Source organism: Lutra lutra, chromosome 16, assembly GCF_902655055.1.
Source record: "Lutra lutra chromosome 16, mLutLut1.2, whole genome shotgun sequence".
NCBI lineage: Eukaryota > Metazoa > Chordata > Mammalia > Carnivora > Mustelidae > Lutra > Lutra lutra.
In genome coordinates this window covers 40128471-40152008 of record NC_062293.1, presented here as the reverse complement: position 1 = coordinate 40152008, position 23538 = coordinate 40128471, and the positions used below count along the sequence as shown (strand labels likewise).

Sequence of the window (23538 nt, the reverse complement as noted above, 5' to 3'; positions counted from 1 at the left end):
GTTCACGCAATAGCATACAGGTTCTGAAGCAGACATCTAAGAATCCATAAAGCACTGAGTGCAGTTACGCATGACAACTTAAGTTGCACTCTTAGCCAAAAACACCCCGAACCAGGAGGGCGGCTTCTACACTCGTAACTGGACTAGTAAAGGAATAGCTTACCCATCAGACAAGTGAGTACTTACCAGAAATTAGAGTCAGACTTCCGAGGTTCAAATCTTTTTTTTTTTTTTAAAGATTTTATTTATTTATTTGACAGAGAGAGATCACAAGCAGGCAGAGAGGCAGGTAGAGAGAGAGGAGGAAGCAGGCTGCCTGCTGAGCAGAGAGCCCGATGCGGGGCTCGATCCCAGGACCCCGAGATCATGACCTGAGCCGAAGGCAGTGGCTTAACCCACTGAGCCACCCAGGTGCCCCCCGAGGTTCAAATCTTGGCTCAACCATCTACTTGCTCTGCATCTTAAACAGTTACTTATCCCAGATAGCTGTTCTGAAGCTTCCATGAACCACGGAGACCAAAGTATCTAACATACAGAGGGGTCTCCAAAAAATGGAATCCCTCTTTTCCTCTCTCTCTCTCGTTAACCATTTTATAAAAACCTTTCATTTATAAAACTCCTCATGGAAAAGGACCCAGGAGATGCCCACACTAATTGAATATTCTTACATTTGGATATTGCAAAGTCTCAAGTGATCTGAACACAGGTTTTTGACTTTTCTTTACGTTTTAGAAATAATTAAGTTCGGTATATCATTTAACTTTATGTTTACAGTACTTTGAATAGGAATTTCATGGTTTATTGGACCATTTGCCTATCTCTCCATGATAACTTTAATGTAGGAGGAACCATTTAGCTCCTAAATAAATACAAGGCAGAAACCTCGGATTTAACATGCCAGTAGCTTGAGGGGATCTGTAACCAACAGCAAATGATAACACCTGGCGTAATGTACAGGATAATAGCGTTTTTTAAAAGAAAGATTCATAGTGATGAAAATATCCTGACAGCTTGGTTATCCCATTTCTTTCCTTTGTTAAAGCAGTAATCCTAGAAATTAACACACTTTAGAAATCCCCATCTCGGGGCACCTGTGTGGCTCAGTGGGTTAAGCCTCTGCCTTCAGCCTAGGTCATGATCTCAGAGTCCTGAGATCAAGCCCCGCATCGGGCTCTCCGCTCCGCAAGCAAGGAGCCTGCTTCTCCATCTCTCTCTGCCTGCCTCTCTGCCTACTGATCTCTCTCTACCAAATAAATAAATAAAATCTTAAAAAAAAAAGAAATCCCCATCTCAGGGGGAACCTCCCCCAGCATCACCTCCCCTTACCCTGTCAGACAAGGGGAGTGGGGAGGGAGATGCTGGAAAAAAGAGCCACCGGGTTAGAGTCAAAGACACCTATGTTTCTACATGTAAAGAAAAGAAAGAAAGAAAATCCCTGGGGCGCCTGGGTAGCTCAGCTGGTTGGACACCCAATTTTTTTTTTTTAAGATTTTATTTATTTGACAGAAACACAGCAAGAGAGGGAACACAAACAGGGGGAGTGGGAGAGGGAGAAACAGGCTTCCCACTGAGCAGAGAGGCCGTTGGGGGGCTCACTCCCAGGACCCCGGGATCACGACCTGAGCCAAAGGCAGACGCTTAACGACTGAGCCACCCAGGTGCCCCTGGGCGTCCTATTCTTGATTTGGGTTCAGGTCATGATCTGAGAGTGTGAGACTGAACCCTGTGTTGGGTTCCATGCTCAGCGGGGAGTCTGCTTGTCCCTCTCCCTCTGCTCCACCCCCCTCCACTCACTCATTCTCTCTCTTCAATAAATAAATAAAATCTTAAAAAAAAAAAAAAAAAGAATTCCGGTCTTCCCAGATAAACTATTATTTTGCAATTTCTTACCACACCAGTGGCAACTGCTTAAAAGTACTCTGTATCATGACTACCTTCAGAATGAGATATTTCAAAATATTTGGTGGACAAATTTAAGTCAGGTGTATAAATGGCCAAGTTGAATCAAAATGAGGTGGTTTATCATGAATCATAGTTACTTATTTAAATGAAGTGGAGCCCTGCATGTTTTAGTTTAAAATTCCATATTCCATCAGATTTATTTGGTATGATCGTGACCAAATTCAACTCAATTTTACAAACACTGATTATCTGCCGTCTGGGGTAGGCAGGATGTTAGGTGAGTCTCCAGAACCTGGGCTGGGATTGTAAGGGATGTAGATAACCATTGTAGGATGTAGATACCATCTTACAACAGATCACTTTAAATGGGGTAGGATGCTTCTAACTTGGCTCACTGCTCTGTCCCCAGCACCTGACTTATGCCTGGGAGATGAGGGGCATGTATTAAGCACTTGTGTTATACATGGGAAATGACTGAAGATCGCCTCGATGTAAAATGTCAGACTATAGGATCTGATAGCTGACTGACTCGTAGTCAGGATCCTAGTCAATCCCCGGGAACAGACCAAGGAGAGCCTCTTAGAAATAAAATGGCCTAAAATAACTATCAGCCAGTAATCCATTTCTTGATGATTTGTGCTTTATCTAGTTAACTGTAGATTCTTTCTGTTCCCATTACACACTTTCAAAAGGAGCAAAATTAGAAAATGGACTTATTCGTGCTAAAAAAAATTGGCAGTGTGTCATAGATTTACATGCAAATATGGAGGAGCAGAAATGCTTGCTCCTTTCTTTATGGAAGCGACAGCATCGGGGCTATTTCTCCTTCGGCTTCTGGCTGCTGGACAAGCCGGTATTTGTAGGGAACACTGAGGGATGATGGTGGGCCCCTCCTAGGGCAAATCCTAATGGCAAATACACTGTACGCAAAGCCCGGCCTGAGAGTCTGACAACCACAACGGCCACCACTTATTACAGAAATGTGATCTGTTTAATAACCTTTTTAGAATGTGGGAAATGGGGAATTGAGAGGGATATCCATTCATTTAGGGGAACGAGTTTCCTTGTGATGGGGAGAATCACAGCCAGAGCTTCTCTATGCTCAAGAAAGTTACGGAGTTTGAAGAACTGTGGCAGAGTACACATACTACATTTTATAACTGATTACAGTAAAAAGTCAAGGACAAAAGCTGTTTTCAGTGCCAGAATTATCAGATGCAGGAGCAAAATTCTAGCACATGAACAAAGCCTCTGTACCTATTGGTTATAAATGACATCATGCTTTCTAAAATCATGTTCATTTTTTCCTATTTCTAGCAAATTGAATAGTCTGGAGCTCCCTCTCCTGGATATTATGATTTTTATCGTTCTTGTCATCCCATAAACCAGAGAGGCAGAATTTATTTATAGCTGTAGGCCACTTAATGGATGCTTATGGCTTTCCTTGCTTCCTTGAGCGGACATTCTTTTAACTCAACATTTAAGACCATTTAATTCTGTTCAGCAATGGGGAAAATCTGACAGCTCAAAAGGAGAGGAAGTCCTCATAAAACACATTACCTTTCGGCTGGAAAAATGGCCGTGTTTGCCCAATTTACTATTAAGTGCTTCGAGGAATATTTCGTCGGTGACTTTGCCGACGTTCATGCAGGCGTCATCCAGAATGGCGATGATCCCCTTGTGCTGCTGCTCCACGAGGTCCACGATGATCTGATTGTTGAAGTAATCGATCTGGAGGACACAGCAAGGAAGCCGTTCCAGAGGGACCAGAGACCAGCACGGGCAAAACGTCGGCGCCTGTACACATCTCAGGGGTTCAGATAAACTTATCTTGGTGGGAAACAGACCCAGAGTATTACTGAGGTCTGATGCTAAAATGACCACATGTTCTATCGGAGGCTCATTTTAAAATTTCTTTGTGGACTTTATATCATGAAACACTTCGTGTACGTGAGGATAGCTCAAGGCAAGAATTATAAAAGAGGCAGTGTTCCCTCAACACTAACTTTTGTTTTAATCCCGCACCTCACCCCACTCCTTCATACTCTCAATCCCCCAATCTGTTTGCCATTTAATCACAAAACCCACACTCCATGATGTACCAACAAATAACCTGAAAGTATTATTTGACTCATAACTGGATGAGGTCACAGCATCACACAGAACTCGAATTTTTAGTTCTACAGCCTTTGAGGACTAAAACCCAAAAGAGTGTCTTCTCCAGCTTTCCCCAAGTGAAAAAGGCACACAGAGGTCTAAAAGACGTTTGATGTCTCTCTGGGCAAAATATAAAAAATTTAAAAATATAAAAATATAAAAAATTTAATTCTAGGGGCATCTGGGTGGCTCAGTGGGTTAAGCCTCTGCCTTCAGCTCAGGTCATGATCCCAGGGTCCTGGGATCGAGCCCTGCCATCAGGCTCTCTGCTCAGCAGGGAGCCTGCTCCCCCCAGCCTCCTGCCTGCCTCTCTGCCTACTTGTAATCTCTTTCTTTCTCTCTGTCAAATAAATAAAATCTTTAAAAAAAAAAAGAATAAACTTTTTGTGTGCTTTTGTGAGCTGAATAAAGTTCTAAATAATAGGATTTTTAGCAGCTTCAGTATATGTGGAGTTTATCCCAAATACCTCTTGTGCACCCATTTATTCGGAGAGCGCCCATCTCACCGTGCACTGGCCTCACGCAGGCTCGCTGTGCACCATTTGGAGACGGGCAGTTTACTATCACAGTTTAGTCCTGGGCGCTGATGCGTCCCCCTCATTTAGGAGGTACCTAAACCAGAGTGTTGTCTCCATCCTCTCCTGTAAGATCTATAAGCTCAGAATACACAATTTCCGTTTCTCATGGACCCAGCTCCATGCTATTTAAGGTCCAAGGACTCATGCCAGTTGTCTGTCTGTGGGTTTTAGCTCTACCCTCCTCCTCCAAGCTCTCTTCTGTATTGATGGACTGACAGCGGGGTGGCTTCTGCTTCCTTTTTCATACTTTACTGGTCTGTCTATATCAGTGAATCTCAAGAGGATGACTACCCCCACCACAGCGGCATTTGGCAGTGTCTGGAGACATTTTTGAATGTCATGACTATGTGACCAGTGGGAAGAGGCCACTACACATTGCACAATGCCTGGGACGGCCCCACAACAAAGACTTATCTGGCCCAGAACGTCAGTAGTCCAGAGGTGGAGAAACCTGGTCTACATATGTACTTTTATGGTGGACACATATTACTATTCCTAATTAGGGAGAAGAGTTATCTCCGGGTTTTGAAACAATATCCTTACTCTTCTCAAAAAGCAGTAACTCTTAGATTAATTATTACCTGAAGTCTTAGACCTTGCGGGTATGGAATTAAAGACTAGATCTCTTGCCCCAGGGACAAAACAAGTCCTCTAAAGAACCAACTGTCTGACTAAAGTGATGAGTCTTTGCTGAAGAGTTCGGTAACTTTTAGTTCATAAGTTTAAGGTTACTTCAAACGTTGCTTCAAGTTGTGGCTTCCAAACCAGGTTTTTTCCAGCAGTCTCGAATCCCAGGAGGTTTTAGGGATTACAGGGGGCAGGAGGAGACAGGACGAGGTAGCTCAGGGGCAGAGACGTCTGGGCCTCCCATTCCCACCGCAGACGGAGCATCTGGTGCCCAACTGCCCAGTCCCAGCAGCTAAAAATGACTTGTAAACTACAGCACCGAAAGCCTGTAAAGGTGAGTCGAACAGGGAGACAACCAAGGCTTAGGAACCCCCTGACAGAAGACCACATACCACCTATGAAAGAGACCAGCAGAAAAACACTGATCCTGAAACCAGCCGAGACTGCAGTTCTAACAACCACGGGCATACACGGAACAGAGACATAGACGGGTGACACCTCGGGAGTCCAACGAGCAAAATCCAGACTGTGGCAAGCTCAACAGAACAAACGGCTCATCCTCATCAATGGAAGGTTGTGAGGAAAAAAGAGAGACGGAGGAGAAAACCTATAGATGTGCGAACATCCTGTCAACCAACCACGATGTAAGAACCTTGGTTGGGTCCAAATTTAAGCAATTATAAAAACAGACAAAAACAACCCCTGTAAGATGACTGAGGAAATTCGAGCACTGACTGGGTATTTGATGATAATAAGGAATTACTGTTATATTTCTTAGGTGTGATAAAGGTACTATGGTCATGGTATTTATAAAAGTCTCCACCTTTTAGAGAAGCACACTGGGTTATTTAAGGATGATACAATATGATGCCTGAGATTTGCTCCAAAATAACCTGAGGGTGGGGTGGTTGGGTCCAGATGACATGAGCCTGACAACCCACCGACAGTTTTCATGGCTGGTGACAGGCCCATGGAGTTTATTATATCGCCATCTCTGCTCTTACGTTTGCTTGAAATTTTCCATAATAAAAAAATTATAAAAAAATCAATCACTATGTTCAGAAACTGAGGTTTTTTGTTTTTGTTTTTAAAGGAAATAATTACCCAGAATAGAGATTCCAATCTGGGGGGACCCAGCAGGTAGTCAGTATGGTAACAATTACCTGGGATCTAGCCTTTTGTTCCCTCTAGGACATTTACTTCTTGGTTTATTTTGCTGAAGATTTTTGCATTTTTAGGGCTGCTGCTCCCTTTTCAGATGTTTGGCATAGCCTACTGTAGTTGTCGACTTTTCTCCTTACCAACTATGCCTGTGGAATTTGATATCCTGATTTTTAAAGGTTATTTTTGACCAGTATCTCTGAATCACCTCTGAATAACAAGTTTTATGATTAAATGTGTCATAAAAATTGAAGCTTCCATTGTAATTGTGTATTAAATTGTACAGCAGATCCTTTCTAAGAAAGCTACATCTAAACTTAACTGACTTACATCTTAAATGTGCTATGAGAGTTCACTGATTAAATCACAATTATAGGTCATTCTAATACAAAGGAATAATACGCCTTTTGGTTCATTTGTAAAACAGTAAAATTTACACTAAGATACTCGAACAAAAATTTTTTTCTGGTATTCTGATGTTTAACACATGCTGGGAGGCAAGGATGCAATTTGAGGCACGACTGGTACTAACTATACCACTGTCTCCCTTCTGAATGAGTGGAAAGAGAAAGTAGGAAGGTGGAAAGAAATATAAAAGTAACCTATATACAGCCTATCAAATAAGCTTTTTAGGCGCGCCTGGGTGGCTCAGTTGGTTAAGGTCATGATCCCGGAGTCACGGGATCGAGTCCTACATCAGGCTCCCAGCTCCATGGGGAGTCTGCTTCTCCCTCTGACCTTCTCCTCGCTCATGCTCTCTCTCACTGTCTCTCTCTCAAATAAATAAAAAATCTTTTAAAAAAATAAGCTCTTTACTACTATGTCAGATATTAAAAAACTACTAACTTTATTGTGTGTTCTATTTGGCAAGAGAATAAACACAGTTTCATAAACACAGAAGTGTGTGGAAACCTGGAAGTTTTTGCATTTCTCAAGTCTGTTCTCAAAATTGTTTAAAAATACAAATTTAAAAGCAAACATTACTAGGTTTCATCCTGCCACAAGCAGGAGGTCTAATGGCAAGAGAGCCACCCAAGTCATGCTTTGCAGCAGTGCTGTCTGGGGCTCCTGCCCTGGGGCAGTCCCACTTTCTGGCCCGGCCTCACCAGACGTTTGACTGTGACAACTGTCAGGGTTCAAAAAGGGCCACATGAAGGTGATACCAGCTGGGACACGAAGGACAGCTGATGGAAGGAAACGTTAATGATTTCACGCCTGGGTTTTGGAGAATATAAATTATAATAACCAAAGATAGTAACAGTGCCACTTAGACTGCAAAGTAGAGGAGCGGGGGGAAAAAGCAGAAATAAGAGAAGAAAGGGGACGGAAAGAGAATAAACTAAATTTGGAAGCCAAGCTCAATCATTTTAAGGCAAAAGTTGCTCCTTCGAGTGACCTCTCTGTGGCGCTAAACTCTACGAGACAGGTATGAGCCAGGAGACCATGGAGCATGGGCTCTCAAGTCCAAAGGCTGTAACTCAGCATTCCTGTGCATCAACAGGGCAGTCCATCCAATGAGAGACATTCCAAAATGTACACCCCGAAAATGACTTTTCATCACGTATCTCCAGAAGGAAAGCTAACGTTCAGATGTTTCATGGGCCCAAGAAAATTGCAATGGAGCAGCTAAAACGATAAGCTCTGACACTCTTTGACACCATGCGTGGGGAGGCTACCTCCCCGAGGCGCCCACTCACGTGCTTCCAGGGGATGCCCTCCCGCTGGTACTCCTCCTGCTCCTGCTTCAGCACGAGCTGAATGAACAGCTGCTGCAGCTTCTCATTGCAGTAGTTGATGCAGAACTGCTCGAAGCTGCGAGAGACGGGATCGATCAGGTTTGGAGACGTAACACAAGAACAGTAGCGTCTGAAGCATGTCACCCAGCTTACCTGTTGTTGTCAAAGATTTCAAACCCATAGATATCCAAGACACCGATGACGGTATTTTTCCCATGGATTGTGGTGTCGTAGTTCTTGACCTCAATAATGTCATTGATGCGGGTGACGATCCAGCAAAAGAGGCGTTCGTAAATTGCCTGCGAGAGGAACAACATCATTCACTCTTGCCCGCTTGCGACTGTGTCTTCTGTTTAGATCCGTGCTGAGTTTTAAATTCTTACCTACTTTCTCCTTACCACTTAACATAGCTGTTATTACTCTAAGCAGAAAAATAAGAAATGCAGATCAGCTGTTTTAAAACAAAACAAAACAAAACAAAACAACTACACGATGCAGGTAACACTCAAGGAAATGGTTTGGACTTTTTAAGATTATTACCGGTCACTATGGCATTCTAACACCACTCCCGGGTTCGTCTCTGCGCTCAACTCTATCAGTAATTTCCCTACTCCCTCACAGAAGTTACCTCATTACTTGATTGTGAATTTCATCAGATATTAGAAAGTGGGGAACCAATGAGTTAATATCTACGTTCCAGTAAAGCTCTATGGATTCTAAAAATACAAATATTGATTTTTAATGCTATGTAAAGATCTGAGCCAAAGACCGCAGCTTGAAATTCTTAGAGAACCCAACGCATATCCAATGCCTGCGGACATGCACAGCCAGACGCATGTGGACAAAGGCACCACAGGCTCCGCGTATGCACATCGGACACAAGGACGCTCCACGGCGCATCTTCAGCACACACCGTTTAGCAGCTCCCTCCAGCCACCTCTCCCTCTGCCTGCACACATGCCACACACCCAGCCTCCTCTCTTTGCCTCCCTTTTATTCTTTGATCCAGTCCAGTCTTCGCCTACCTCCCATTGCTGGACTGAAATGGCTCATCAAAGACCCTAAGCACCTCGGTGTAGACATTTTCATAGGCCTCTGTACGGACGTCTTACCCAGACACTCAGCGTCACTCCACCTGGTTTCCCACCTTCTTCTTGTTCTCCCTTCTGGGACTTGGGACGCCACACCTCCCTAATTTTCCTCCTATTTCACTGGCTGCTCCTGCTGGCTGACCTTTGGTAAAATCTCCTCCACCTGACCTCTAAAAGGAGGAGTTCTTCTGGTCCTCTTCACTCTCTAACACCTCCCGAGCCATCTCACTCGATGTTAAACAGACCTGCTACAATACTACGCCCAAGTCTACTACTCTGATGCAGACCTCTCCTCTGAGCGCCAGACTCATATGCTTGACAGCCAACCCGACAATATTCTTAGGGTCTCACAGCCATCTCCTACACTGTGCTGTCAGGACTCCTGCTCTTCCCACCTCCGAAAACTGTTCCCACCTTACTTCTGAGCATGAACAAAGGACTCTAGAAATGTAGGACTTTATTCACTCAACAAGTATTAGCTGACTACTTACTCTGGGCGGGTTACTGGAGATATAGTACTGAAGCAAACATAAACACGGTCTCGGTCTCCAAGGAGGACAGGGAGGTAGGAGAAAGGAAAAACCACACACACACACACACACACACACACACACACACACACACACTCCCCCCACCCCCACCCCAAAGGTGAGGTGCATGGCATCAGAGGATAATTTAACCTGTTCGGGATTCAGAGGCCAGGGAAGGCTTCCCTGAGAAAGTGGGCTGAGATCAGAAGGATGATTAAGAGTTGACGAAGCAAGAGGGGGTGAGACAAGGGATCCAAGCAGAGGCCACAGCCTGTGCAAAGGCCCTGTGGCTGGAGGGAGAAAGAGATAAAGACCACCTGCAAGGCCTGAGCGAATACTAATGTGCTGGAATGAAGGGAGGAGACTGGAGCATGGTGCGGAATGAGGCAGGAGACACAGGCTGGAGTCAGAGCACACTAGGAGTGATCCTTGATTTTATGGTTCCCCAGACAAACAGGGGCTGTGGGTTTTATGTCTCCAACCATCCTCTTTCCCCCAATTCTACGCAACCTGCCATCATCTCTCTCCTGGCTACTAAAATATCCCTGTAAAATCCCCCTGTTTCCATCCCCACCCGCAGAAGAGTCTCCATACTGAAGCCAGAGCGATTGGCTTAAAAATGCAGAATCGCTCGTTGCTTCTGCTTAGAATCCTCCACTCTCCATTGCATTTGGATAAATACAAATTCCTCTGGAGACTAAAACCAAGCCTGGGACTCAAAAGAGTAAAAATGGAATACGTGCCATCTAACCAAACAGCGACAAAGAGAAAGAAAACAAGAAAATGTAATCTTGGGAACGTAACACGCTTGCCATGCAGATAACAGACCAAGGGTTAAGGGATGAGCTCTCACAAACACGCATCAGAACAGCAAGAGGCCCTGAGGAAGATGTACAAAGGACACACCAGGTGATTCCCAGAACGGACTTAAATACCATACAGACATGCAGAAAGATGCTCAAATACATGGGCAATGAAACGAACGTAACCACAAGGTACTTCCATATACCCATAGTCAATCAACTTAGAGTCTAAAATCAGTGTGTCCTTTGATGTGGGGTGCTCATTCCTGGGAGTCTGTCCCGTGGGACTAAAAGGGCTGATGTGTAGGGATACGTGCATGGGATATGGCAGCATTATTTGTTGTAGCAGGGAAAGGAAAGAAGGTCAATGACGTCACAGCACGATCCCCGCACAGACACGGAACGCGGAGGATGAGCACTCCCTCGGGCGACCTGGGGCGGCCTTCATCAAACACTGGTGAGCCACATGTAAGGGAAGGCGGCAAAAGGGCCCGTGCAGGCAGCGTCGGCTGCCCAGTTGGACTTGTTCTTCTCAGAACGCTCCTGGTGCTCACAGCCAGGGCATTTTATTTGGACTGTGATGGCCCAGAAGTACCACTCTGGTTTCTAAAAGCCGGAGCCCACTTTCATGGAATGCTTGGACGCATCCTCACGGGAGTTCTCTAAAACCGCATTCCCAGGCAGGGACGATGTCAGTTCGAATCCCACCTTAGCGAAGGCATCTCTGCCGTAGCTGGCTTCCTGCTCCGTGTGCTGCTTGTCAATGATGTCACGACCTGTGGCCACCGTCCGGTAGAGAAGGGCCTTCTCTACCATGTCCGTCTTGGTGGAGAGTAGCTCTGCTATGATAGATACAACCTTGCCATTTTCAATGAGAGGCGTGTCACCGTCCACCACGAATTTTAAATTTCCCTATACCAGACAGAAAACAACAAGACGCTGTTGCCAGCAAGATTCTGAAATGTTATGTCGGGGATCAATTTGCCAATTAAAGATAAAATTCAAAGTGACCTTGTCTGTAGCACTGATTTTCCTAAATACGTTACACATATATTAAAAACCCACTGCTTCATCCATCTCTCCTCTCTGCTCTAGACACCCATCTATCTCTTAATATTCAGCTTTTGTTTTTTTGATGGAGAAAAGTTTTACATTTTCATGTAGTCAAATCTACAATCTTTTGCTTTGGGGCTTCTCTTAATTTGGTGTCATACTTGGACCAATTCTCACTCCGAAGATTTTATAAATGTTTAATATTTTCTTCAAATACACAGCTTTGCCCTTACATTTAAGCTTTTAACTCAGAATTTGTGTTACTAAGTGGGGCAAAGAATCTAACTTTATTTTTTCAGATGGTTAGTTAGTTGCTCCAACACCATTTACTGAATGGCTGAGCTTTTCCTTCTGATTTGAAATGTCACCTTTAGGACTGTCTGGGTGGCTCAGTCGGTTAAATGTCTGCCTTTGGCTCAGGTCATGATCCTGGGGTCCTGGGATCAAGCCCCATGTTGGGCTCCCTGTTCAGTGGGGAGTCTGCTCCCTCTCCCTTTGCCCCTCCCCCATTTTGTGCTCTCTTCTCTCTCAAATAAATATAATCTTTAAAAAAAAATTTTGAAATATCACCTTTATCATATATTAAATTCCCCCAAGTTTCTGAGTCTACTTATATTTTACTTACAACAAGCAATAAATACTTATTAACCCTCTACCAGCTGTCCAGCACATCAACCAATCTCTTGCATAATCTGATGATACATTTGTGCAACAAGTTTTAAAGGACTGTCACTTTTACTATCATTTTAAATCTGGCAGAATTAGTCATGGATCCTCTCCTCTTTTCCCTCTACCTTACTACTCTTCTTTAGGATGTTTTATTTGATCTTCTTTACATGTTTATTGGTCCAGGTAAATTCTAGAGCCATTATTTCAACTTTAAAAATAAAATTCCTGTTTGGATTCTGAAGGATACTGTTTATTTATAAACCTGGCTGAAAGAATGGGACAATTTGTAATATTCAAGTCTTCCTAGTTAGGAGCATTTACTTACGGTAACATTTACATTGCCCTATGATATTTTTACATAGAGATCCTGCCCCTTTCATTAAAAGTTAAATCTTGCCACGTTACAGAAAGGTAAGTTTTATTCCGGGTTTGAATTCATGGTGTCATTCATTTTTTCTAAGGTTACACGTTCACTGTATTTTCAACGTCTATGATTATATAAATAGGAATGAGAGAAATCCGACACAGGGCTCTTCATGTGTCTGAGTTTGCTGCAGTGGTAGTGGAGCATGCCTGGACCCTGGTTGCCCATCTCATCTACCGGGTTGGCCACCATGAATTGGGTGCACCTTCAAGCCAGTCCTGCCACCCCTTTAGCGCTCATTTCCCAATGTGAGAAATGAGATGATCAGGATTCCAGTTCTGATAACTTATGCTTCAAGTGCTACTCAAACACTATTCTGTTCAAAAGATTTTAGCTTATACTATTGATAGTCATATCACTACTGAATTCTTTCATCCTCAGAATGAAACCGTTCAAAATCTGACATATCAGGAAGACGATGAATTTAAGTTTCAAAACCTACAGTGGCTTTGAAAAATCCTTCATAATATTATAAAATGACAGAGCGAACCACAGATACAGTAACTGCTTAAAAAATGTAAGAGAAATTTTCTTTATATAAATTAGTTTTTAAATCTGCAGGGAAAAAACAAAATCTTCTGAAAGAGTGTCCTGTCTCCACAGGGAGGCAATATATTCTCAAAGGTGGCCCTACTCACCAAGTGAAGAATGGCCGCCAGAATCTTATACACCGTTTGAGTCTCCTCAGGTTTGAAGCCAATTACTTTCATGGCATCAGCTACTACTTTGAATTCTGCAGCATCGTTGATAGAAGACTGGGAATGAAAATGGAAAACTTAAGTCACCGACATTTCACACGAGCATAAAAATCTGACAATTACGAGACTGCATTTGAGTTTAGCCAACATCTTTATGCTTTTGTAGTAAGTCACTGAGTACCCAGAGAAAATAAAATTATTTTAGGGTAGAAATAACACTCAGCACACAAAATGTCCACCGTGTGTGAGAGCCACCACCACAAAAAATAGGCGTGACATATTTTCCGGAACCTTCAGTGAGGGAGCAAGTCCTGAGCTGCCTCACAGAAGCTGACCGCCACTCTGTGATGAGTGAGGAAAACACAGGACGTGGAATCACAAATGGAAATACTGACCATGGGAGCCTCTCGCAGACACACGCCTGACTATTGTTGCCTGTGGTTTTTTGTTCCACAATTAGTCTTGTAGAGTCTGGGAATAATACTTCCTCTCTTGGATGGTCAGGCTTTTTACTTCACAGGTGAGGAAAAGCAGGACCCCCCAAAGCGAAGTGGGCTGCCTCAGTCATTCAGCAAGCTATTAGATATTTTGGGACCACAACGACTCTTTCACAAACATTTGGTGCATCAGATCTTCTAACTGGTTCGAGAGGGCTGCTATAGATTAAATGTATCACTCCAAAATTCCTGTGTTGAAATCCTGACCCCTCCCCAAAGGTTATGGAATTAGGAGGTAGGGTCTTTGAGGGGGAATTAGGTCATGAGGATGGAGCCCTCAATAAATGGGATTAAAGCCCTTGTAAGAGGCCCTAGAGATTCCTCATCCCTTCTCCCCTGTGAGGACACAGAGAAGGCTCCATCTATACACCAGGAAGCAGGCCCTCACCAAATGAGCAGGTGCCAGCCAAACTGCTAACCTTGACGAGCTACAGCCATCGGGCTGGAAATACAAACACACATCAACAGAAATTCACAGTGAAGCAATGGTAAGGGGCTATCTCAAAAAAGTTTTCCCAGAGCAGCAGTTGCAGAGGGCCTGACTGATCTTTTCCTCGGTGAATTTCTCCTCTGGTGGGGACACAGGAGAAGGGCACGAAAAGGGGTCCTCTGTACCTGACGAATACCTGTTCCTCTAGTATCCAGGACACAACAAGGAAGGTTTATCCACCTACCTGGTTCTTTGACCTTGGGCAAGATACTTAACCTCCTCAAGTCTCAGTTTCCTCATGGGTAAGGTGGGCACAACAATACAGGGTTGTTGGGAGAACTGGATGAGAATTATGTAAATCACTTCCCTAGTTCCTAGCCCATAAAAAGCACTAGACAATTATCAGACAGAACTATTATTATAAACTGTAACTGTGCTCAAATTGCATAGAAACTAGACAAGAAATCTAAATGTCCCACTGTGGGAAACTGTCGGCTGCTAGAACCATGATTTGTTCACCCCTCTCCAAGTATCCTTGTCCTTCAGGACTGGTCTCCCCTGCAACCTCAGAGGGTAAATCTTTGTGGGTAGAAACTAATCACGGTGATCTCACTCCCCTTACCAGGGGACTAACTAGCCATGGGCATGTGATGTTATCAGGTCAATAAGGCATGAGGTTTTCCTAGCCTCAAAGGGGCATAAGCCAGGAACATTGCCTCTGCCTCTAACTTCTGGAACTACAGCTGCCATTTTGGGACCATAAGGAAAATCCGCCTAAGCACACAAGCCAAATCCAGTGAGGATGGGAGAGTTTTAAGTTGGAAAAACAAACAATATCTGGGTCCCTACCAACATTGTGATGGCATTAAGTTAACCAACTCTGGAACTGTTCCATCTCAGGGCTTCTCGTTACATGAGATAATTGAGTTCTTATTGTTTTGGGAGACTTTCATTTGGGTTGAAGGGAAGAGAAAACCCAAATGAAAGTCTCCCAAAACAATAAGAAATTAATTGTACATTTATCCTCTATTTTTAGGGTAGTTAAGTAAAACTGTGATAGAGTATAATGCTTTATAGTTGTTTTTTTTTTAAAGATTTTATTTATTTATTTGACAGAGAGAAATCACAAGTAGGCAGAGAGGCAGACAGAGAGAGAGGAGGAAGCAGGCTCCCTGCTGAGCAGAAAGCCCGATGCGGGGCTCAAACCCAGGACCTGGGATCATGACCTGAGCTGAAGGCAGCGGCTTAACCCACTGAGCCACCCAGGCGCCCCTGCTTTATAGTTGTTAAAATCATTCTATTAACATATTTGTTTTTAATGCAAAGATATTAATAATTATATTGTCATTTAATAAAAGCAAATTTATTTCATCAGTGTTTATTGTATGATTCCATTTATAAATGTATATATACATAGGAGTGCCTGACTGGCTCAGTAGGAGCAGCATGTGACTCTTGATCTCCGGTTCATGAGTTCAAGCCCCACAGTGGGCGTGGAGATTACTTAAAAAAAAATCTTAAAAACACCCACACACACATAAACCATCATCAGTAACTATCTCTAGAAGGTAAACTTTAGTATATTTTTGTTTCCTTCTGGTACATATTTATTTAGGTTTTGACTATGATCATACATTATGTCTTTATTTTTGTTAGAGAGGGAAAAAAAAAAGGAGGCAGGGAGAAAGGAATGGGAACTGGATGAAAGAGAACCCAAGCCACATTCAGCTTTAGGCAATGGCTAAGTGTTCATTTAATACTTGCTTTCTGTGGGGGTGCTACAGGAATGGGCCAAAAGTAATTTGTTCCGTAAGACAATCTGATTAAAGGGGAACATTTCTGGTCACAGGCATTTTTTTTTTTAAAGATTTTATTTTTATGTACTTATTTGAGAGAGAGAGAGAATGCATGAGAGGGGAAAGGTCAGAGGGAGAAGTAGACTCCCCGCTGACCAGGGAGCCCGATTTGGGACTGCATCCTGGGACCCCAGGATCATGATCTGAGCCAAAGGCAGTCGCTTAACCAACTGAGCCACCCAGGCGCCCCGGTCATTGGCATTTTTAAGTGCTGGTTTCACAATCCCTTCTGCATCCGTGAGCGCTGCTGGCCTAGTCTCAGAAAGCTCAAGTGTTGCCCTCTATTGTCTTGTTTGTTTTTAATTAATTTTCTCCCAAACATCCTGCTCTGAGATGATTGTAAAAGTAAAACAAAACAAAAAAAGACCCACGCAACTTGAATGTCAAATAATGGAAAATTAATTGGGAAAGCCTAAATATCATTTATTTCCATGCATGGCAATAAAAATACAGCCAAACAGTAATGCAGGTATAATTCGTTTTAGAAGAATAATAGAAGTAAAAAAGGAAACACCTCCTTTCCTTTCTTTCCTTTTACAAATTCTTTTTATTTCTCCCCTGACTACAAAAGCAATGTATTTTTTATTTTTTATTACTGAAGAAATTTAAAACATGGAAAAGTACAAGGGCACGGATACCTGTAATCTCATCCATTCAGAATCAGTAATTAAAACCTTGGTCTATTTCCCTCCATATTTTATTTTATGTATTTATATACCTTTCTCTGACAAAGCAGGATAATATTATAATTACCACTGTATAGCTTACCATCAACAGACTACTATATTATTAGGATTAGCTGTACGGTGACTAGCAGAACACTAATTAGAAAGAAAAGAGCAGAAAAGCATCTGCATATGGGAGTGCAAAAGGCCTGCATGCAAGTGAAGGGAAAAAAGTGGAAAAATTTGAGGGCTGAATAGAAATGCTCCAGGGTCACAAAACTATCTCCAGGATAGGTCAAAATCAATACTTGAAAAAACAGCAAATGGAGATCTTTAATACTGAATTTCAACCAGGGTGCTTTTAAAGTTCCTTCTGCTTCCCAACTCGCCTGTGGCCAAACCATACGGCATCTTCCTCTGAAGTGGATTTCCTAGTCACACCAATGTTTTTACAGTGTCAAAAGAATTAGGATTAAAAATTGGAAAAACAAAACAAAACAAACAAAAAACAAACAACCACAAGATCACAAGAGAAACTTCTTTCCTGTCAGATGGCAATGAAACACAGAAACAGTTATTAAGTGAAGCTGTTGACAGTAATGCAGCGAGTCTCTGTCCCTGAGAATTTAAACACCAGAATGGAAGAAAAGAGTCACTCATTTGCTTAAAGGCAGCAGGCTGGACCAGAGAATTACTTAATGTCCCCTCTGGTTTTTTGTCTGATTGCATATCTCAGAGAGGAAGCCCTTACCTTTAATTGAGCGCCTACGTGGATATAGTTGTAGGATGACAGGGATTTCTGGAGATGTAGAGAGCGTAGCATCTGCTCTGAACCTCCTTGGAGTAGCTGAAAAGGTATTTAATTAAAAAATGAACTGGCAAAATATACGCGGAGCCAAGTACATCAAGTATTCTCACAATGGTAATCTCGCGTTCACTATGGTCATCTGCGAAACAGGAGCCTATGCGCTGTGGTCACTTGCTTAGCTGCCTCATTATCCAGACAAGGTAGAGCTGTGTTTCAGAATTCAGAAAAAGTCAAGGCTGCTGCTGAAGTTAGAGGTATCAGCTCAGGGTCACATGCTGAGTCACACTGGAAACAAATAGCCTTCCTTCATCAATCTCTCTGTGGGGGGCGGCGGGGGGGGAAGCACCATTGGTTATCCACCACTGAAGGGTTGAACAAAGACAAATTTTAACACTCATCCAAGTGGGGAAAACATTGGGAAGAACTTACGAGTTCTGGACAAGAAAAGAACTATTTCATATTTGGCAGAAAACTAGTTTAAGGGAAACATGGTGAACTGTCAACGAGAACACAAATATAACATGGGTAGCCCTTACCTACAGAACACGCCTTTGGAAGGCAGTCAGTTTCAATTCTCTACATTCAACTGTATGCTTTGTCTTACTTCAAAGGTGTAATTATCAGATTTTTGAAAGTGATCATTTAACAATACCAGAACTCGTATATACAAATGAGCACTGTCTATTACAGCAGTTACCTAGAGAAAATGGAACTCAGCTGAGTTGTACTGTGTTCAACTTACACGGTCACTGCTCCATCCCCCTGCAGAAACGTTTTCCACATGGAAATCAATCTTACTCAGGGTTTTACTTTTAAAAAAGTCCCAAACAGCAATGCTACATTGGATCACCCACTTTATTTCTCAGCACTGGCTTATGTTTTTAGGGCTTTAAAAATTGTAATTATCTACCCTACTTGCTCTCTGAGCATAGACTTGCTAACAGAAGGGCTACTTTTAAAAAGTCTGCCTTTGACTTTAAAAGCATTCTCAAAAGAGGTATCAAATTTCTTTCTGAGCAATCACAGCTTTGATGGGTAAAGAAGACATTTCTCCCTTGAATTCATAATTAAGTAATCACATTATAGCCTCCGGGAGCAAAATAAACTCAAGTTGTATTCCTGTCTCTGGGCTCCCAGATAATGGGAACAACAGCTTCGATTCAAAATAAAACACAGTTAATTTAACATATTCAGAATTTATCATTTCAAAAGCTTTTACAGATATTAAACTGTTCTCTACATTGCAAAAAAATGGAGGTGATGCTCAGCCAAGGCAGTCAACTCCTCTGGTGGGTTAACCACCTGATGCTTCTTTATAAGGATCATGGTCATCAAATCTTGGAAGCAGCATGTGGGCGAGGGTGTGTGTATGCACGTACTCATGTGTAATGTGTCCTGGGCCAATGGAGGCAAAGGAGGCACAGGACAGGGGAGTGTCCTGACAAAATACTCATTCCCGTTACAGTTGAGTCAATGATGGATTACCTGCATAACAAGAGATACTAACCTGATAAAAAGAATGAAAGCTTCTCTCTCCTGGCTGTTGCACAATCACTCGAGACTTAAAAAAAAAAAAAAAAGAAAATCACATTAAATCGTTAATCTGAGAATGCACCCTGGAAACAAAGCACAAGCCAAGTTCTCAGGAAATTGTGTATTAACAGTGCATTCAAATGTTCTAAAGACCCCATGGATTACCCACCTAAAACTAGGCCTCCTCTGCGGGGTTTCTGTGCAATTTTAATATTCTTTTTACTACTTAAAACAGAATTCCCTAAACTTTATACAAATGAAGTTTTTTTTTTTTTTTTTTTTTTAAAACCTGGAGCCTAAAGATGGGGTTTTTAGGAGGAAGAGGATTGGAAGTGGGAGAACAGGAAGGGCTGTTTAGGGTTCCCAGGGTCTGCTGGCATTTCAAAGAGCAATGTCTTGTGTCCTGTAGTAAAATCAGTTGAAGCCCCTGCCTCAGATGGCCCCCAAAGCCTGCTCTCAGAGGCCTCACAATGCACGTTCTTTCAGAGGAGGCCTCTAATGGGCTCTGCACATAAAGTGAAGCCATAAAACATTCTGGAAAAAGAATGATGTTACCCGGCATTTCCAGTCCTTTTGTAACTGACACTGATAAATACAGGTATTTCCTTAATGGTCTGACTTCAATTTAATAAATGAAAATATATTATGCTCTGGTACACTGCCATAAAGGATGCTATGAACAAATAGAAACTAGAAGAAAATGAGATTCAAGTTAGTTAAAATAAATGTACACAGAAGTATCAAATCAATATGCTATACGCCTTAAATGTTTATGGTGTTAAGTGTCAATTATATCTCAGTTAAAAAAAGAGAGTTGTATGGGCATGATTCTGTGAAAAGAGTGGGATGGGTGGGCTAGCTCTTCCGTGATGTGTTCAGGACAATTAACAGCAGCAAGCAATGGTGGTGTGTCAAAAAAATAGAACTGTTTAATTAGTCCTAGAATCTGTTTTGGTTAATTTTTTTTTCTTAAAGATTTTATTAATTTATTTGTCAGAGAGAGAGAGAGAGAGAGCACAAAGCAGGGGTAGAAACAGGCAGAGGGAGAAGCAGGCTCTCTGCCAAGCAAGAAGCCCGTTGTGGGACTCGATCCCAGAACCCTGCGATCATGACCTGAGCTGAAGGTAGACACTTACCTGACCAAGCCACCCAGGCGCCCCAGTTTTGGTTAAATCTTACCCAGAAGTTGGCACACATTCCTATACCACTCCCACCCCTACCACACATGCACCTAAATTCTTATCTACAAAGCCCAAACTTTTCCCAACCTGATACGGTAGGAGCTAAGAAGAGCACAAAAGGAGAGTAACCTGTCCCAGAAAGTGAGCTGAGGAGTGGGAAGGGAGGCAGAACAGGATTAAAAGCTACTTTTAAATAAGTTTAAAAAATTCTATAAACATGATTAGGTTTAAAAAAAAGTCAGCACTTGAGAACATTACCCTCAGAAATGAAGCACATTTTACCTTCTCCAGTAAGTAGTTGTTGATATGTCCACCGATAGGGTCGCCCTTGAAATCAAAGTTGATGTCCATATATTTTCCAAACCTGCTTGAGTTGTCGTTGCGGTTGGTTTTGGCATTTCCGAAAGCTTCCAAGACACAGTTGGACTTAAGCAACATGTTCTTCACTCTTTAACAGAGAAATGAAAGTCAGTATAGAAAGTTCTCGAGGCTTGCACCTTTTAGAAAAACTAGATTTTGTTAAAGTGCACCCAAACATTTACACAAAGATGCTGACCATAGCATTGTTTGCAGTATTAAAACAAACAAGCCCTAAATGTCCACCAGTAAGGCTGGATAAAAAACCTTTTTTTTCCTAGTATAGGATGCATCAACAGAGAAAGAGGTCCAGAATACACTGATGAATGAGAAAGCAGGTTGCAAAATAGTATGTGTTGAGGGGTCTTTAGGTGTCTGTGAATGTGTCCACGTGAGTGCATGTGTGCAGGCACACAGGTTAGTAAATGCTTAAAAATCCAGAAAGACCAGTGCATTTCACTACAGGGGTCTAGCTTGATGGGGTAGGATTCTGTGGAGTGGGATTTTGGGGGACTTCCGCCTTGGACAAAATGCTATAATTTTTAGTTTTTAGTGTTTTTTTTTTTTTAAAGATTTTATTTATTTGACAGAGAGGCAGGCCGGGGAGAGGGGAGCAGGCTCCCTGCTGAGCAGAGATCCCGATGCGGAGCTCGATCCCAGGACTCTGAGATCATGACCTGAGCCAAAGGCAGAGGCTTAACCCACTGAGCCACCCAGGCGCTCCTAATTTTTAGTTTTTAAGTGAACATGTTTTACTGACATAAAGAAAAATCTTAAAAAGATGTGTTCTGAAAAGAAAAAATAGGTGATACATTCATTCCTTATTCGGTGAATGCTAACTTTCTACAGCACAGTGTCTCCCACTGGATAGTTTTTAACTTGATGCTGACCCTTAAGTCTTTGTTTTTATTTCCCTGGCAAAACTTCTTGTGTGGGGCCACCTGCAGAAATCACTTTGGCCACTAAAGTAAGCTGATGTAACAGATCCACTCTGACTATAAGTGACCCCATCACCACCCCAGCTTCTCTCCTCCCACATGAAAGTATACTTTTAAAATGTGGGGAGGGAGGACTGCACGCTATGGTAAACAAAGATGACTATCTTTAAAACTACAGTAAGATATGCCCACGAAACACCTGACATTATACACATGCCTGACTCTACTATACCTATTGGGTTTAGAAATAAAATCAAGTCAGTTCTCCTGAGCGTCTGCGGAAATTCAGATAACTGACTCCTATTCGTGTCCCTGTCACAGGAGACTGTAAAGTCAGAATCAGAAGTGGGGATGTGTCATAGTCAAGAAAAATGCCTCTTTGACCACCAGCCCAGTTATGCAGAAATGAGGAAAGCCCTGGTAGGGTAATTCTCATCTATACCACCTTCTTTCATACCCATATCCTTTCTTTCCTAGTCATAAAATGAAGGCTGAGATGTGCGTGCGGAGGGAGACTCCGGAAAATAAACACTGAGCTTCACACTAGCAACTCTGGAAAACTTTTTTTCTCCCAAAAAGTGCACACCATATAAGAAACTTAAGTCATGGGGCGCCTAGGTGGCTTAGTGGGTTAAAGCCTCTGCCTTCAGCTCAGGTCATGATCTCAGGGTCCCAGAAACGAGTCCCGCATCGGGCTCTCTGCTCAGCAGTGAGCCTGCTTCCCCCTCTCTCTCTGCCTGCCTCTCTGCCTACTTGTGACCTCTCTTTCTCTCTGTCAAATAAATAAATAAAATCTTTAAAAAAAAATCCATCCATTCGTTCCTTATGAATGGATAAGAAAATACTACAGGGCGTTCTGTGCTAGCAGCCGGGTCCTACAGACAGTGCCCAGCAGCCCTCATCCTTATCTTATGCTGACAGCAGCGTGAAACTTAAAGAGAAAAAGGAATCATTCTTAGCGATTCTAATATCAGGGCTTCCAGCTGTGACAATGCAATGCAGGGATGGCACAGATCTGCCTCCCAGAGCCCCCTTTCCCTCCAGGGAGCCTTGGGCTCCTCAGAAGACAGTGTAAAAAAGACACAGTACAGTATAAAAAGCAACTGGAACAGTGGCATCTACCAGCATCCCCTGAACCGCCTCGGCTGAGCACCTGCAACACCGAAGGCGGCAGTTATGGGGCAGGGACTTACATCTGTTGCAGTGTTACTTTGTTTCCTATTTACCTAAGGCTTACCAAAGCAGTATTTCTCTATGAAGAAGCAAATATAAAAACCGATGGCCCAGGCAAGTCTGTATGGAAAACAAAGCCCTGATGAGAATGTGTCCCCATTTTCACACCACGCTTACCTTTCCACCTCGGCTCTCTGGCTGGGGTTGGTGATGGCCGCTATGTAGTGCATGATGTATTTACTTGCTTCGGTTTTCCCAGCTCCACTCTCCCCTGCAGGAATAGTTGTGCAAGGCTTAACACGGTCACTGAGACCAACAGTAAGCTAGTTTTTAGTAGCGTAACTGCAATTCTTCACAGAAGAATTGCAGTAATTCCTCACAGAAGAATTGCAGTAATTGCAATGATCATTTAATAGAATAATTGCAAATTCTGAGATTATTTACTTAAAATTCTTTATATTTCTTTCTTTCTTTTCTTTTGAGTTAAAATCTTCCTGTCTTGGTACTGTCTAGGTCTTAACAGCTCTGAAAATGCTGAGAAAAGAAGCAAAACCATTATGGAAGTAAAATAACAAATAGATTCCAAGTTAAGATGGATTGCATAGAAAATATTAAGGGACAAAATGGGGTAAGTGAACTCCTTACACCAGAGTGTTGGTGTTTGGCCGTGA

General features: G+C 42.7%; 1 protein-coding gene across 1 annotated transcript in view; it reads right to left on the bottom strand.

Annotated features, from left to right (window-relative positions):
- Positions 1 to 23538, bottom strand: part of MYO1D (myosin ID) — a 352967-nt gene that overhangs the window by 226630 nt on the left and 102799 nt on the right. The window contains exons 3-11 of the mRNA XM_047708294.1: positions 23045 to 23138; positions 20682 to 20847; positions 19193 to 19246; positions 17629 to 17724; positions 13370 to 13486; positions 11294 to 11497; positions 8315 to 8460; positions 8123 to 8237; positions 3463 to 3633 (exon numbers count right to left, since the gene is read on the bottom strand). Coding sequence (XP_047564250.1) covers positions 3463 to 3633; positions 8123 to 8237; positions 8315 to 8460; positions 11294 to 11497; positions 13370 to 13486; positions 17629 to 17724; positions 19193 to 19246; positions 20682 to 20847; positions 23045 to 23138 — 1163 coding nt within the window. The remainder of the gene's footprint in view (positions 1 to 3462; positions 3634 to 8122; positions 8238 to 8314; positions 8461 to 11293; positions 11498 to 13369; positions 13487 to 17628; positions 17725 to 19192; positions 19247 to 20681; positions 20848 to 23044; positions 23139 to 23538) is intronic.